The sequence below is a fragment of the Battus philenor genome, unplaced genomic scaffold (genome assembly GCF_028537555.1).
Source record: "Battus philenor isolate CCGP_79_NKW_IND1 unplaced genomic scaffold, ilBatPhil1.0.hap1 SCAF_17, whole genome shotgun sequence".
In the NCBI taxonomy this organism is placed as follows: Eukaryota; Metazoa; Arthropoda; class Insecta; order Lepidoptera; family Papilionidae; genus Battus; species Battus philenor.
The window spans coordinates 3235102-3252356 of NW_027181679.1; the positions used below are offsets into that span (position 1 = coordinate 3235102).

General features: G+C 32.2%; 2 protein-coding genes across 2 annotated transcripts; one reads left to right on the top strand and one right to left on the bottom strand.

Annotated features, from left to right (window-relative positions):
- Positions 1–369: 369 nt before the first annotated feature.
- On the bottom strand, positions 370–4796 carry LOC137919928 (insecticyanin-A-like). Its single transcript, XM_068763150.1, has 4 exons — positions 4651–4796; positions 3962–4208; positions 1949–2050; positions 370–777 (listed from the first exon to the last, which is right to left on the bottom strand). Exons 1-4 carry the CDS (start codon positions 4768–4770, stop codon positions 587–589), a joined length of 660 nt encoding a protein of 219 aa, XP_068619251.1. The 5' UTR covers positions 4771–4796; the 3' UTR covers positions 370–586.
- A 1486-nt stretch (positions 4797–6282) lies between these two features.
- On the top strand, positions 6283–16390 carry LOC137919924 (insecticyanin-A-like). Its single transcript, XM_068763146.1, has 4 exons — positions 6283–6521; positions 9293–9518; positions 11342–11446; positions 16171–16390. Exons 1-4 carry the CDS (start codon positions 6408–6410, stop codon positions 16362–16364), a joined length of 639 nt encoding a protein of 212 aa, XP_068619247.1. The 5' UTR covers positions 6283–6407; the 3' UTR covers positions 16365–16390.
- The last annotated feature ends 865 nt before the right edge of the window (positions 16391–17255 follow it).

Consider the following 17255-nt stretch of genomic DNA (forward strand, 5'->3'; position numbering starts at 1 on the left):
GAATGTTTTCCAACCAGGTCATCTGTCTACTTTGTGAGTGGACATCTTTCTTTCTTTTCTTCTTACCGATCCGTGCTCTCCGCTCCAGAAACTTAAGGCTCCAGCGGGTTTTTTCTGCGCGATATGTTGCCCGCCACTTCAACTCACCAATCTGATGGACTATTTAAGTTACTTTCGTTCGTCTACAGATTTTCTAATGTCTGATTCGATCTAGTAGAGAAATCCTGAGCATATTCCTCTCTATCTCCCGTTGAGTATTTCTAAGCCAACGAAGCTCACAGTGAGAGAAAAATTTAATAAAAATAAAAAGTCAGTTAAATTTTCAGTATAGTAGGTAAAAGGAAAATAGAAAAGAAAAATATGTTTAATCAACTCCGCTGATTTTAATTTAGGTACACTTCCGCAAAAAATGCAGCAAAACGTAAAAGAACTTTCATTTTATTATTGAACAGTACACAGTGCGAGATAAATTTTTTTATTAAAACAGAATTCTGTGAATATTTGAATATAGAAATACAAAAACAAATATTCACGTTATATGATAACTAATTTGTCAAATTAAACTCTTTAATAGAACGATATGTTTTTAAATTGGTACCGCATATCTAAACGTCACTGGCTCTGTCTCACGATCTTCGTAATATTTGGGCTCGCACTTGTCCCAGTTATCTTTGATAACATTTCCAGGTTCAACTCCTATTTGCGACAGAGGCTTCAGAGCCAGTTCCTTTGATACGTCATTCAATATTGAATGCCGTGAAAGAATCCATACATGAACTGAAAGCAAAATAAATACATTTAAAAAACTTTTAAGTTAAACGGTTTTTTGATACCCATATTGTGGTGGTTGTGGAAAAATATGTACCTAGTCCGCCATATTGGAACGGCGTCCATCTTGAATTTTAAATTTTGACATAATCATCGTGTTTTACTAGTGTAGCCCTTTCATTTGATACCCATATTGAGGTGGTTAAGGATTTTTCCTTAAAATGTAATCCGCCATTTTGTATCGGCGGCCATCTTAGATTTATAATGTTATTGATTATATTATATTGTATTGTCATCTAAATTAAATATGTGTACCAAATTTCGGATTAATCTGACAACGGGAAGGTGCTTAAATTTCAATTTCTAATTTTGACCCAAATAAACAAATTCCGTACGGGTCGAACTAAACAAAACCGTTTAAATAAAAAATCAAATATTATAAAGAGTAACAAATGGTTTTATAGTAGCGATTATATTTTTTATATTATCTAAGCATATATAAACAATTCATAATAATTATAAATAAAGTTGTGTACAATATTGAATTGGCCTAAATTTATGTCTATGCATATACTAATTGTGAACAAAAGTTATTAAACCTCTGAACGCAATAAAATGTTTACTATATATGTCAGATGGACCGGAAAGTAATGTCGCTTTGTTAAGTTAAATTCACACGACTACATTTTTAACAAGCCTTTATATTTAATCAACAATATATTTACCTTCGTTATCAAAAATCTTTTGTTATCTAGTATACAAATTTTTAATGCCGAAGCGGTAAAAATCAATAGGTTTTTCTGTAAAATATGTAGACAGAAATGACATTACTTTCCAATCCCCCTAATATTTAAATTGCTTTAAAGGAATACATATTTTTGATTTGCTACAACACCTGTTCGCATTCCAATAATTTAAGAATGAATTCCAAGTCTATCTAAGCGTTATCTTTATATTATCATGTTATATATACATATAAATATATGTTTTATACAGTGTGGAAGAGTAAAACTTCAGCTAGTAGTACCAGCTTGTACAGCGTTGTCTTTATCGCACAGTAATCTGACAGCTTAGTAATTTAAAAACCTTACCGTACCTAGTTTAATAGTTCACTCAACTTGCCAATTCAAATTCAGGGTACTATAATAAAATTTGTTAAAAAAAATCAAACATATCTTACTGTAATGCTTATTGATCAACGGACTGTACTGACAGGTATAGGCCGTTGCATAGTGTTTGTAGTTGGTCGCCAAAACACTAAACTCGTATTTTCTTTCTCTTACTGGAAAAAAAAAGAAATAAATACAAAACGAGTTTTTATTATTTTTATTATTATTACGATATTTATAAATCGATAGGTTATTGAATCACTACCACATTGAAAGCTATTGCACAAGTGTTAACCCGCGGGTCCTGCTTTGTGCGAACAACCGTCTTGTTTGACACGTGACTTGCCTTAAAGAACGCCGCTGTAACCCACAATTCGCTTCAAGAAACACCACAACGGACAAACGTCGCCACAACAAACGACAGGCGTGCCATTTGATACGACGCGGAACCCTTTGGAATATTATGGCCATGTAATTCTGTCTATAAAAGCCTACCCGCGACACATCACACATGTAAATACGTACGCTGCATCAAAATCAAGGATTAGACATCTTAAAATCCGAATCGTTTCCGTAGGAGGCGGCAATCATGCACAGCGGGTGCAATCCGAGGTAGGATCCATATCCCACTTTCAATCGCCGAGTACTTCTTGCTGCCATACTAAACCGCACTCTCATGTATAGTCTGCTGCCTTCGTGCGATCATCATAGAACGATCGATCCAGTAACTTTTTTTTAAGTTCACGGAGCCTTCAGTTTCGTGAACTGTTTACCGATGAAGCTGTAATACCCCTCCGAGCTAGCAGCGGCACCATCATCAAAAACAATAAGCGTGATACAAATATTCCATATGGAACAATCATGCAACTCTCAATCTGTTTCCTATGGTGTTACACAGAGGCCGTAAGAATTTAAAAAAGACTAAGATGGATAATGGCACATAAGAGTTTAATAATACTGATAATGCATATCGTCTTAGATTTACTTTAATTCAGCAATTTATACACTCCAGGAATAGATTTCAAAGCGTTAATGTTACAAAACAGATTAAAACACCTGTAAGTGTTATTTTTCCAATGGACACGAACAAAGGGTTAGTTACGTAGAACAGCCCGTTCTATTTGCATACTATTAAACTAAACGACAGTTTAAACTCTCTGACGCGGCTTTAAAATGGCTGACTTTTTAAATTTACGATCTGATATCAAAGAGTTTTAGATCGAGTATATAGTTAAGTTTATATAAAGTTTTTACAAGTCATTCGTTTATTCTTACTGTTATCTACACTTTAGATCATTTATAGTGACCACTTATTAGTAGACTACTAGAAGAGACTAAATTGAGAGAAAGAAGAATCAGATTATAACATAATATAATTAAAATATCTAATTGATTTAGGCGTTACTTTGCGGAAGTCCATACAAAGTACGAAAAGGACCAATACATAGCTACTTCCGCCACGGAGTGATTTAACGGTGGTAGTTGTGTAATTTGCATTGTTTGCCACATGCGCATTTATCAGCGGGCTGGCGGGCGGTGCACTTTATTGCACGACTACTGCTGCATGGCGGAAGTAGTTATTTATATATTGGCCCTTTTCTTACTTAAAATGATATCGCTATCATCATAATTATAAATGGTTGGAAACCGTAGAATATCCACTACTACACATATGGTTCTTGAATATCGTGCGTCTTCCGACTCCATTAACGTGGGTGGACATCCAACGCTACACTTGCCGGCTCTCTCCATTCTAGACCCTATCACCCCCAGCGACCATCTTTCAGTTCAGTATGGGAGTATTTTTTTCCCGCATCTAGTCAGTCTACCCAGAGTTTTTCTATTATAAAATACCTACACATCGCTGTAACTGTGTCTCACCACGTGACCAATTACACCATAGTAAATTAGAAAGCCATGTTCACATTAACCATATGAACTAAATCATTTATAAAGTACAAATGTATTTTTAGTTAATGATTTGACGAACATGACTAAGTAGATATAAACGAGTCGTCTATAGTTGTTAATCAGGCTCTAAAGTCATAGGATTTACAAAATTAAAAATAGAAATATAAACTCACATCTCCTCGGTGCATTTTCAAAATAAAATTTTACTTTAAGCAAAGGCGAGTCAGTGTTCATTCTATTATATTTCACTTTGTTTAGCTCCAATTTTCCAATACTATACCGATGGAATAGTCCGCGGTCGATTCTTGAATAGTTTACAAAAATTCCTCTAGGATTAGATAGTACTTCAACCATAGAACAGTTGCTTAAAGTTTGACCGTCGCTTGAATAATGGTATGCTTGGTACCAGGGACCTTCAAACTAGAAAGATATTATGAATTACACAATATACAGAGTGTCCCATAAATCAACGTCAGTATTCAAAAAGTTTGTTCAAAAATCATGTCACGTATTTTCAACATTATTACTTCCAATGAAATGAATTTTGTACGCCTCCTGATTTTATTTTTGACTTTTCAATTTTCTGACATTTTTTTTGGACATTTTCACAAAATTCATTCTTCAATTGCCTGATTTTTGAAAAATACATCAATTTTTGTTCAATCTTGAATTAGAAATTAATATTTCATACAACTTTAATAGCCGGTCTGATTAAAAAGTTATTTTTTATCTTAAATATGGTGCTAAGCACTAGATTTGGGCTTGAGTTGATTTATAGGATACAATGAATTCAAAATAACTTCCTAATTCAAAAATTTTCAAAAAACAATTGAATTTGTAACATATATCATAAAATACGTACCGCAGCCAAATTGAAATCATCCTTCAATGTCACGTCTTTAGGACACTCGCCTGGTAGTGTAAAATACGCGCAGACACATTTCAAACAAATTAAAACAATTATTGTTTTTAATGTTTGCATTTTGTTTAACGTCTGTTTCTCTTCGACTTCTGTAACGTAATCAACAAATACCTAGGAGTTATTATTGATAAATAAGTTAAAGGTTATCTCTGTTTATTATTTTAATAGCATCGCTAATCCCGAGAATAAAAAATTGTCATAAGCATTTCGAGGAATATTGGAATAAAATTCAATACACAGGAAAATAAATAATAATATTATTTCAAATGGCGGTTTGTTTATTTAATTCTCAGGATAAACTTCTCAGTATCTATTACACTAATCTTGAATACCATAAAGATACCTTTATTAAAAAGGCCGATACTTGTGGAACCACAGAATCAATACATATGGAAGTGTCTAGTCGCCTTTCCGCTTTACCCAAAAAGCGCATTTTTTAATATCTTGGTCACATAGTCAACGATGATGGTGACAATTAAGAAAAACCACAAAATGGTAACCACGTGCCTGATCAAGTCCGAATCACATTCGATACCACAATAGCCGAAACAATAAACACCACCAAAAACCGTTACATGGCATAACAAAGTGCACGATAAACCTTCCAAAATGTGTCACGATACTCAACAGTGAGGACTATGATACAAGGAATATTAAAAGATTACTGAGAAGTGCTATTGTATGTAAAAAAATAATCATAATTCAAAATCACAGATGGTAAATAGATTACATTCCAGGTTAAAAAAATTCTGATATTTATGACTTCACGAGGACGACGTGAATTTGTAATGAAACATTTCCTAAATAGTTATGACAAATAAAAATTCAAATTTTTAAATTTATAATGATTCTTAATATGAAATAAAGACTTAATCTGAAATACTATTATGTATGACAATATCTAATTTTACATGTTCAGCTTAAACATAGATCGTTGACTACATATTAAAAGCTACTAATTCCCAGAAAATGTATTTAAAAAGAAATACCTTATGAGACTATAAAAGTCAGAGCTTTTTCTAAGAATTGTAATCCAATTTTTGATCTAAATATCTAAGAAAACTCATCTTTGAAAAGATGAATGAAAAAATAAACTGTGGGTGTCTTAATTTATAAGTAAATTAATGTACCCGGCGAAGTCTAAGTCGTCTAACATTCAATAAATAATTAAATAGATTTCTAATTTTAAAATTGACACCTAAAAAATGTATATATATATATATATATATATATATATATATATATATATATATATATATATATATATATATATATATATATATATTGATTGATATTTTTATTATGAAAATTTGTTTAATAAATAAATTTTAGTAGTTATTATTTTATTCCGGACAAAGATAAATCCAAAAATCCGAAAATAATGCAAAAATTAATCAACCTGTTCTAGATTTATAGATGGTGTAACTAATACGACTTTGTTTTATATAATATAGAAGTATATTTAACTCAATATGTCAAGGTAATTGTACAGACAGACGTAAAAATCAAAGGAAGCTTATATAGACGTCACCCTACATAGTTCAATTCAAAGACCAATTTCAACGTGAATCGTCTTTACGAGCAGACGGGGGTCATGTCATTGGATAATTATTGCGTGGGATGCGACCCAATCATCATTTCATAGCTCAGTCTCGTGCAGTTAACTTGTTATTTTTTTATTTTTAAACGCAATAACAATGATATTTATAATCATTTGTTTTTATTTAACTAACACCGTTATCGGAGCCGAGTTTACTTTGCCCGGGGAATGTCCGAGTGTCAAGATACAAGAGAACTTGGACTATACTAAGGTAAAATTACGTTCAGTTTAATTAATTTTATACGACTTTCACCTCATTATTATTACTTCTGTTGGATATATGGTCTTTACCATAGATTTTTCAATAAAATCGGTTCACCAAGGTCATGTCCACCTTGTGATTGGTCAGAAATTGAAGCCCCACGGGGCATATGTTTTGCATTCCATGTCGCCTGCCGTCACAACTTTCACACCTTTTGGACCTCCACCGACGACCTCAGCGAAGTCCACCTGGCCCTTTAAAATATTAATATTTTTCTTAGGTCAGTGTCTATTACTATGTATAAAAATGTAATTGCTTTACTTTTTAAAATTCCATATTAAAAAGGTCACCATGGCTTATTTTAATCAGATTAAACTTCTTTATTATTGTTTATACCATTAATTTAAACATGCATATGTACATTGCACCGCACGACACAGAAACGCCGTGAGCGGTGAGCGGACGACCAACTTTAGGGATAAGTGGTAGTAGTCTTGTACTTAGTGTCGGCTACTTCGTATATCTACTACTTGTCTTTCCTTATTATTCATTAATAAATGCAAGATTCTCTTATAAGTACTTGTATTATTCATTTACTTTATTATTTTACATATACTTTTTTAAAATAAGATCGTAAAAGATAGGAGTACCAAAAAACATAATTTCGTGTAAACTACAATATAATTTGGCTCCCTTATAATGGATTACTTCAAACTAAAATACGTCACTAAGATGATTCCAAATATGACCTTATATAAAAGAGGCCACCACAAACTCACTAGAGTTCTTTATTGTGAACACTTTTACAGATGTCTTTAGTAGCTACAGCTCCTGTGTTCCAATAATCAATAGTAAAGATTTTGTACAGAGATAGAGGTAATATAATCAAGTCTATTGAATTAACATGATCAAAACATTTCTAATGTCTCAAAGACCAAATGCAAGTTGATTGGTTTTAGGTGTAAAATCTTTAAAGAGATAAATGGATAGCTTATTTGCTAGCAAAAAACTTTAAATCATTTACTGCATCTATTTCTAATCATTTTGTGTAAAATGATCACTCTCAAATAAGTTAACTTAATTATTTTTTTTTCAATTTTAAATAAATAGGATTATAAATTCTAGCAGTACAGTCTGCTAGGAATTCGGAGTGATTAGAATTAAAAAAAAACTCTCTCTTACTAAATTATCATTACGTAATTTATGATTACTAATAACTGTAGATATAAAAACTTTATAAGAGTGAATGTATAGCCTATTCATAAATCAATAGTTTCAAAAATAATAAATAATGTAATGATAATAAAGTAAAAAAAAATCAAAATTTGATTTACTTTGTATTAAAATAATTATTGTTTACTATCAGTCCCTACAGAGTCTGGACTACCAGAAATAATTGGCCTGTCGCAATACAATAGAATAAAAATAAATTAATGTAACATATTTAAAAGTAATATAATAATATCGCTTTGTACAAAGCGATAGAAAAAGGGTATAAATGTGACCTCTCCTTCTTCTGGAATAGATTGCCTCGAGCGATAAGACTGCCTCTTGTACCTATATATAATTTTTTTTCTTTTTTTAGTTATTACGTATGTTATTTTGCTACAACACCCTTTTCGTTTATTTTTTACACATTTTTCGTTTTTATCGTAATAATGTGTAAATAAATAAAAAAACAGCTTTAAAGTTACTGACAGATGAACTTTAAAGCTTTCACAACCTATAATCCATCATCAGTTTCATCTATTAGGAAATGAAAGGAAATCATTTCATTATTCTAAAACATGTTATGTTTTCTAATAGGGCAAAGATGCTTTGTGAAGTCATTTGTAATATTAACAGACAGTTCCTTTCATTCATGCATTTTTGAAATACAATTTTCAGTATTTTCAATTTTCCTTTCTATTTTCATTTCCATTGCTGTGGTTAATGTTTTATAAACATTATCCTTTATAATTATGTTATATACATGTACGATCTGTCATATCTCTTCATAGTACTTTGCAATGAAGACATAGCTTATAAACCCCAGTCAATCTTTGCCGTTACCCTGAGTTCTCTTTGTGCCAAATCAGATGCCGGATACTATAACTAATTTGTTTTTTTTTCCACTGCATTAATTCTATATATTTTATGTTTCTTCAAGATTCATCTATTAAGAACTGAGGATCCTTGTCCATATCTGAATGGCCAAGCCATTTACATCGGCTTTGATATTTTGCCGTTCAACCAACTGTTTCAGATTATCTGGTTTATGACGTGTCGTATGGAATATATATTTTTTAAAATTCATTATCCTAATCGCATGAATAAATTTAAATAGTTTCATATTAATAAACAAAATAGTATAATGAGCGGTCGTATCACACGAAGCAATCTCTTACAGACAACCATAGTATGGAATAGGTAGAAGTATAAATGATAGGTAGTTAAAGTGTACAAAATATACGTAGACATACATGTATATGTATATAACATATATATTTATAATGAATAAGTAATAATACATATAACAGTATAATAGAATTAATAAATATTACACGATAATAAATAAAAACTTCAAATTGATTTGAATCGCACATGCGTTAGAAAGAATAGAGAAACAGAAGAAGAAAAAGAAATGAATCAACAGATAAATAACCATAGGTCTAGAAAATAGTTCTTAACTGTTTTTTTCAAAAAATAGGTTAGCACGTCTTGTATTCAACGATAAATCATTCCAAAATCAAACAGCTTGTGTGGTATTTAAAATGATCACTAATTATTATTGACACTAGTTTTCAGGTGTTTGGTACAATGTAGCTAGTTACGCTAGCGATGGTCGTCCAATCTACGATTGCGCAACTCTGGACTTCCAGGAAGATAACCTTGGGTATACACTAAGAGAAACATACGTTGATATGGACCAGGGAAATCGCACCCAGAAATCATATTTCGCACGAGTTGATCCAACATTTGATGCTGGAAAAAAGGCTCAGTTTATTGTCAGCCATGAGGACGGTGGTAAGCAAATTCAAACACCTGTATACATGTTTAGATTATAGTTTATTTAAATTCTATCCGTATAAACAGGGTGATTGGTCATTGATGTTACTGTTTCTGGTTATGTACGTACTTTAAAAAGATAAACATATAGTTCATTTGCCAACATTTAACATATGTTACTTGCAATCTAAAAATCCATAGTTTTAGAAATAATAAATTACGTAATGATAATTTAGTAAGAGAATGAGTTAACAAAATTCGAATTGCTGCGAATTCCTAGCAGACTGTACTGCTAGAATTTATTACCTTTTTTAATTAAAATAGAAAAAATAATTTAACGTATTATTTTTAAGAGTGATCATTTCATAATGAATGATTAGAAATAGGTGTAGTAGTAAATGCTTTGAAGTTTTTGCTAACAAATAAGCTAAGCATTAACCTCTTTAAAGTTTTTTTACCTCTTTCAAAACACTTTGTATGTATTAGCATTTGAATTAATACCACAAGAGATGGTTTTAAGAGTACACATTATGATGCATGTGAGATAAACGAAGAGATGAATTAAAAAGTACATAAATTAAAATGCAAGAGCATGTCAAAGTTTTGGTAAAAATGATTATTTATTAATATATTACCCGATTTGTGTCGCGCGCACGGTCTATAGATACTTTTAACTTCTTACTGATGGTTAACTTATTATCTATTTATTTTTTAATCTATTTTAATTTTGACTCTACTCTAGTTCGCAAAGTGTTATAGTTGTGGAGAAGAAGCGGAAAGTAACTTCATAAAAATACATATTTTAATAAAGTTTAAAACAGATTTATACACATACATTTTACCAGATATACCTTAAAATCAAATAATCACGCGACTTCACTCCCAAGGATTTATATTATTCAAAAATAATAATAAACTTTTTCCTTTAATTTATTTTCAATATGCATTTTGAATTTATTTAATGGTAGCATAATATTTATTAAAAATATAATTGCGTTTATTACAAATGACTTAAAAACTTTTTGTTGTCGAAACTTTTTACAATTTTTCACGACGCTTTGTAAACACACTATGGACGTTCCCTATTTATTATGATTATTGTAGTATTCTAAATTATTATATAATATGTATATTTTATGGCCACTGTAAGAAAATTAACCTTTTTAAACCGAATTCTTAAAGAGATTCCCAATCCTAATCCGTGAACAGCTCGGAAGGCTTTTTGTAAGACAAATACATTTTCAACATCCGTATCTCTACTCCTAAGCCTCAATCCATAGGACATAATGATGTGAAAATAACTAAAAGAAATCCTTGCAATATCAATATCAGAGCAGCGTTTTATCTTCGTAACGGCATAAGCTGCAGCACTAATCCTGACCGCAAGAGAGTCAATGTGAGGCCTCCATTTAAGTTAAGAATTTATTTTGACATCCAAGAACACGATAGAGTCTACATAGTTTAAAATATCACCACGTGTTTTATATTTAATTAAGGGTGTCTAACATTCGAGAAAGAAATTTTTATGCGTTTGTTTCTTTTTAATTTAATACAATCGATTCTTCGGAATGTTATATAGCTAAAAAAATTTCTGCGTAAGTTCTTTACCTATAAGAATAATATTTTAATATAATATAATATAGTTAGAACATATGCTTTTTTTGGAGCGTCCGCAACACTCCTTGTGTATTTTTTTCGTTAAATTCGTTCTTAGCTGATTTCTATACAAAAAAAGAAATATTTTTACTTAATTTCAAGTTTATAAACCTCATAGTTACAGATATAACTAGATGAGTCAAAACATACTATAATAAAATACTAAAAAAGATTTTTTTTTTCAGATAAAGTACTACAATTTCCGTTTTTCATTCTATCAACCGACTACGATGGCTACGCCATCGCCTATACTTGCAAGACTTTGAAGAAGAAACAACGAACACATTACGGTATTTATATGCTTCTTTTGCATTATATTTTATCTGTTATACACAAATAATATAGCGCTATTTCAGCCAAACTTTTGTAAGTAAAAGGGACAGGGTATACAACTGGGCATCAACATTAGGAACGAAATTAATTAGTTCATATTAAGTTACTTTCTTATAATATTTGCATACGATTTATTGTTTACTTCTTTTAAGTCGTGTCATTACCATGATCGTGGTCAAAATATGTCAGTCTCCGCTACCATTTTCCTCCAGGCTTTTTCGAAAGGTTCATGGAGCCTTACACAAGCTTGCAACGAGTAGATGACCATCCACCGGTACTTCTACCTTCTATATTGCTGACAACTATAAGCCTTTTTAGATTTTCTGAGCTCATCCATGCATTGTTGTCGAAGTGCTTGAGAATGCTACGCAAGCAAACTGATCAACAGATTGATTAGAGTCGGGTTATTATTTTGAGTTCTCCTTATTTGCCTCTATTATATTTTAATTTGGAACCGAAAGGTTCTCGAGTAGATGCGACGTGGGCAGGCCCCTCATTAGATAGATCGACGACAGTTACCGTCGCGGTAAGTCGCTAGATGCGTTCAGCGCAGGCATCGAGGCAATTTTTTTAAGGTAGACTAAAGACTGTCGGCTTATAAGATATTTTAACTGTGTACTTTATTCTTTATAATACGCAGTTAATCTTGATCTGATTGTTATTTGATTCGCTCTGTCTTTCTTTGGTAATCTCTTTGTCTCACTCTGTGTTTGGCACTAATACGGTGTAACATTACTCCTGAGGATGCCCCGTGGAGGGATGAAACACGTGTTGAGTGATTTAACGGTGGTAGTTGTGTAATTCGCATTGTTTGTTGCATGCGCATTTATCAGCGGGCTGGCGGGCGGTGCACTTTATTGCACGACTACTGCTGCATGGCGGAAGTAGCTATATATTGGTCCTTTTCTTACTTTCTTTGGTAAATAAATCCAATAAATAAATCAGCAAAAAATCGATGTTTTCCGTAATACTACCGTTTCTACTTCTTCTTTAGCCCCTTTTTATATGTTAAATTTTCTTTTTTTAACAGTCAAATAAATTTATATAAAAGTTTGACATTTTCGTTCCAGTATTGATTTACCAGCGAATACGATAAATGAAAATTTATTTAAATGTGACATAATTTAAAATATTATTGTAGTTTATTAATATAACTCCATTAAAATAAAAGTAAATGGATTATTATCATCATCATCATTTCGGACGCAGGATGTCCACTACTGGACATAGGCCTCCCAGAGATTTCCTATAGAACCAGTTGGAAGCGATCTGCGTATAGCGTACCTTCACAAGGTTGTCGGAAGATGCTTTTTTAATTTTGCTTTTTTAGTATGTAGTGGTTCAAGTCAAGATTCTCCAAGGAGCTCTGGAGCTTTGCAACCTTAAAAGAAGTTTCTTGGCTAAGTGCGCACATCGCCATCCCCTCCCACTCGCGAAATCTTTAAATGCCACTAGGACAGCAGTGTAAGTCTGGTCATAAAAAAACTTGCCCATCTGTGGTCTCTATGTAACCTTAAAGCCCCGGTGGACATCAAAAACAAAAACAAAAAATAAATAAAAAATAAAATGGATGAAATATTTAAAATTCAATAATCAATAATTCATTGATCGGTTTTAATTCGAGGGATTTCTAAAAGACTACTTTATACACATACCTAAACATATATACTTACCCATCTTCGCAAAAAATATTGTTGAAAGTACAAACATATCAAGTATAAAACACTCGTTTTAATGTTAATGCTTTTTCATGTGAGCCCAAAGTGAGTAAATAAATATCGCATAGTCAGAAAAAAAACGACAATAATTTGCTAAACAACAAACAAGTCACGCGAAGCAGGAAACAGAGCAGACTAATAAAGGACAAAAATAATTTACAATGACGCAAATTGTTGATATGTATATATAAAAATGCTTTATGAAACATAGGAAATAAAAAGTTAACTATACCATAAATAGATGCGTAGTCCTTTTGACGCATATAGAGAATATTTTAATGAAACAAAAGCTCATTTTAACGTATATAGTAGTAGTTTTTAATTTTATTTGCATATCAATCATAACAAATCAACTGTCAATAAACTCGTCTGTACCAACACTAATTCTTATTGTTTTATTCTAATTACGCCTCGTATTAAAAATAACCATATTTATGAAAATTATATTGTACAACAGTGTGACATATTTCTCTTTATATTGGGACTCATACTTTGTAATATTTACCGCTATGATCAATTACAATGTTGCTAATGTCCGTTTGTTCACTAACTCGTTCGATGGGTTGCAAATGAGTTGGGAAAAAAGAATCATGCGTTTAGCACCCGAGCAAATTTAACAATGAACTCTCGTAAGGTAGGTGCGATCCCGTACATATTTAACAATGAACGCACGCGTAAGGTAGGTGCGATTCCGAGTAGAGTTAACAATGAACGCTCGCGTAAGGTAGGTGCGATCCCGTGCATAGTTAACAATGAACGCACGCGTAAGGTAGGTGCGATCCCGCGCAGAGTTAGCAATGAACGCTTGCGTAAGGTAGGTGCGATCTCGTACCTATTTAGCAATGAACTCTTGTAAGGTAGGTGCGATTCTGAGTACGGTTAACAATGAACGCACGCGTAAGGTAGGTGCGATCTCGTACCTATTTAGCAATGAACTCTTGTAAGGTAGGTGCGATTCTGAGTACGGTTAACAATGAACGCACGCGTAAGGTAGGTGCGATCTCGTACATATTTAGCAATGAACTCTTGTAAGGTAGATGCGATTCTGAGTACGGTTAACAATGAACGCACGCGTAAGGTAGGTGCGATCCCATACATATTTAACAATGAACGTTCGGATAAGCTAAGAGCGATATTTCTATTCTAAAGATCGCCACAACATCAAGAGCAAGCAGGACTAACCAAGAAAGTAAATAAAAACGTGGTCTCCCACTCTTAGATCATCGCTACGCTTATAGTCACTCAACGAACCATCGAGAGGACTACGTACTCGATTTCTCTACGAGATCTAATCACAAATGAGGAGATTCCTAGACTAACAAAAGCTACCGATGTAGCCCAGCCAAATTGGTAAATAAAAGGAACAGTGGGCATGACACATAGCGCACAAAACATGACCTCCGAAGCTTTAAATTTCGGTCCTTTCTAACCGACAAGCGCAGCGTAAATCGACCTAAAAGGATGGCTACCTCCATCTGGTCTTGTTGAAAATCTACGAAAGAGGCCGATGTTCAGCAGACGACATTCTATGGCTGAAATGATGTCGATGATGTTGAAACAAAAATCGATGAATCGACGAATGAACTTACATAAGGAGTTATATGGATAATAACATGTTCTTAAACTTTAAATAAAGCTCTCGGATCGTCCCAATCTAAGAAAAACCTACAAACTCAATAAAAATTTCTTATTATTATTTACACAGATGTATAGTTACATCAATTCATTCCCAAGTTTCAAGGTCAACTGTCTACCTCGTGGGCCGTCTAAGGTAGACGTAGAAGAGGTAGGCCAATGAGTCGTAAAGTATAAATAAACGTTTATGAATATTAATACATAAATAAACAAATTAAACAGTCATTTATAATGAAAGTTTTATTACGTATGCTCTCCCTGCACTGAAAATATCTGCAAAACAATATGTATGGATATGATCCAGTAAAACATGCTTCCGAATTAATTTTACAATACTGTCCAAATTAAAATTAACGAACTTCAACATAACTGTAATAAAAAATTAGGTATTGTATATGGAAGAAAATAAAAACAGTTACGGAAAAAAATATATTTAATTTGTTTTCGGTAAGGTAGTGTTTTTTTTTTTGGTTATGATGTCAGTCCAAGAGAGAGATTAATCATTACTTAAATTAAAGATATATTTAAGTTCACAGTTTTTAAATAGAGTTTGGTCTGTTGAATTAAAATCAATATTCGTAACCGGACAAACTAGATAAGTCCGATTATGAGAAAGATATCAATCGTCGAATCCAACTTGACTGGCCAACTTTATGGTACTATGGAACATCTTCCTCAATACCTTCAGACAGGTCTTCTACCAATGTGCGTTTCCAGTGGTACCCAAAGTATAAGGCATAAAGAGAGACATACTTTTGGGCAAACCCACAGTTGATCTACCAGAAGTTTAAAAATTTTTTTTTATTACTTAATAATTGAGACGCATGAAGTACTTGGGTCTCAATTTTATTGCAAACGCGAACACAGTTACCAATAAAGGTATCACCAATTTTATGGTTACTAGAGAACGTTGCAAAAGGCCTGTCTTTATATTTAGTGTTATCTTTATGTACTTTTCTATTTCCTTATATTTATTTAAATGTATGACTGTGTACAATCGTGTCATAAATGTTTTACACTTTTTAGAAATTTTTATCGTATTTTCTACTTAGATATAACAGTTTGAGTAGAATCGAGCAATAAAGGAGAATAGTTAATATATATATACTTCTTTATATATATTTATAAATATATATATTTAATGGAATTAGGCTCTGTGTTTGGCACTAATCGGTGTAACATAACACATTGTGTGATTTTCTGGCTGGCGGGCGGTGCATTTTATTGCACGACTACCACTGCATGTGCGGAAGTGGCTAAATATTGGTCTTTTTCTTACTTAATATATATATATATTTCTTAACAGTATTTATTTTATTTGTTCACAGTGTTCACTTGGGTCTTGTCGCGAAACAAGGAAAAACTACATGGCGACGTGCTGAAGAAAGTAGAAGACTCCTTGTCAAAATATTCCGAATTAGCCGAGCACCGACAATCGTTTGTGATGAAAGAATTCTCGGAACAAAATTGCGCGTACGCAAATAAATTTGGAACGGATTATTTTACAAGTAACTTTTGGTAGGATGATACATCATATTTAATACTTCAATATTTAATTAAACATCATACATGTTTTCTGATAATGTTGCTGATAAAATTACAATATTTCAAATTAAACAAACATTAAAACACTACAACAATAGATTTATTTACAAAAACATTTCTTTAGAAACACCATTACAAAGATCTTTCTTCAATACTACCCCTAGTAATGCGCACAATATTTTTTTATTACGAATATTTATCTTATATCTTCTGCAGTTAAAATAAAATTTTCCTTTAACCTTACGATTTATACCTTGAGTTATAAGAACATTCTCTAGCCTATTAATTCGAAATAATTTAAATTGACAATTGCATTGCGTCACAAATAAGTGCTAATTATAACAGCCTCCATAGTACACTAGCTTTAAGAAAACAATTAATCATGTCCACTAACCTAGACCAAACAAATAGTTTTAAATTATATTTTTGGTCAATTCTAATACCTATGAATTCTAGATAAACCAGTAAGTTTTTATTTAAATCTTTTAATAAAGCTGTTAATTGTCAGTTGCCTTTTAGAGATAGCTATATTAAACGCCGCAACACTCAACTAGCATTGGTGATGCTTCTAGGTCTTGAACCATGATCAGGAAGTACATTTTCTGCTTGGCTTTCTGTCTCTTTAAATTTTTGTCAGCGTTATTAACATGAGAAGATTTTGCTTATATATCGTTTGAGGGTTTTATAGCATTCAAGATCTGTTTTGTTAACACCCTCAACACCATCATCAGATACTCGATGTATATAGTCTTTTTACTGCTTACTTTAGAAATTCCAATTATTTACGCAGATCCAATGTGCCGTGGCAGTTCAGCGGTAGAACAATGAGATTTGTAATCATATACCGCGAGTTTGATTTACATTGTAT

Coding starts and splice junctions, on each gene's coding strand:
- LOC137919928 (XM_068763150.1), bottom strand. CDS start 4,770: ATGCAAACATTAAAAACAATAATTGTTTTAATTTGTTTGAAATGTGTC. Junction 4,209..4,650: donor ATGATTTCAATTTGGCTGCG/GTACGTATTTTA, acceptor ATATCTTTCTAG/TTTGAAGGTCCCTGGTACCA. Junction 2,051..3,961: donor TGAAAATGCACCGAGGAGAT/GTGAGTTTATAT, acceptor TTTTTTTTCCAG/TAAGAGAAAGAAAATACGAG.
- LOC137919924 (XM_068763146.1), top strand. CDS start 6,408: ATGATATTTATAATCATTTGTTTTTATTTAACTAACACCGTTATCGGA. Junction 6,522..9,292: donor AGAACTTGGACTATACTAAG/GTAAAATTACGT, acceptor TATTGACACTAG/TTTTCAGGTGTTTGGTACAA. Junction 11,447..16,170: donor GAAACAACGAACACATTACG/GTATTTATATGC, acceptor ATTTGTTCACAG/TGTTCACTTGGGTCTTGTCG.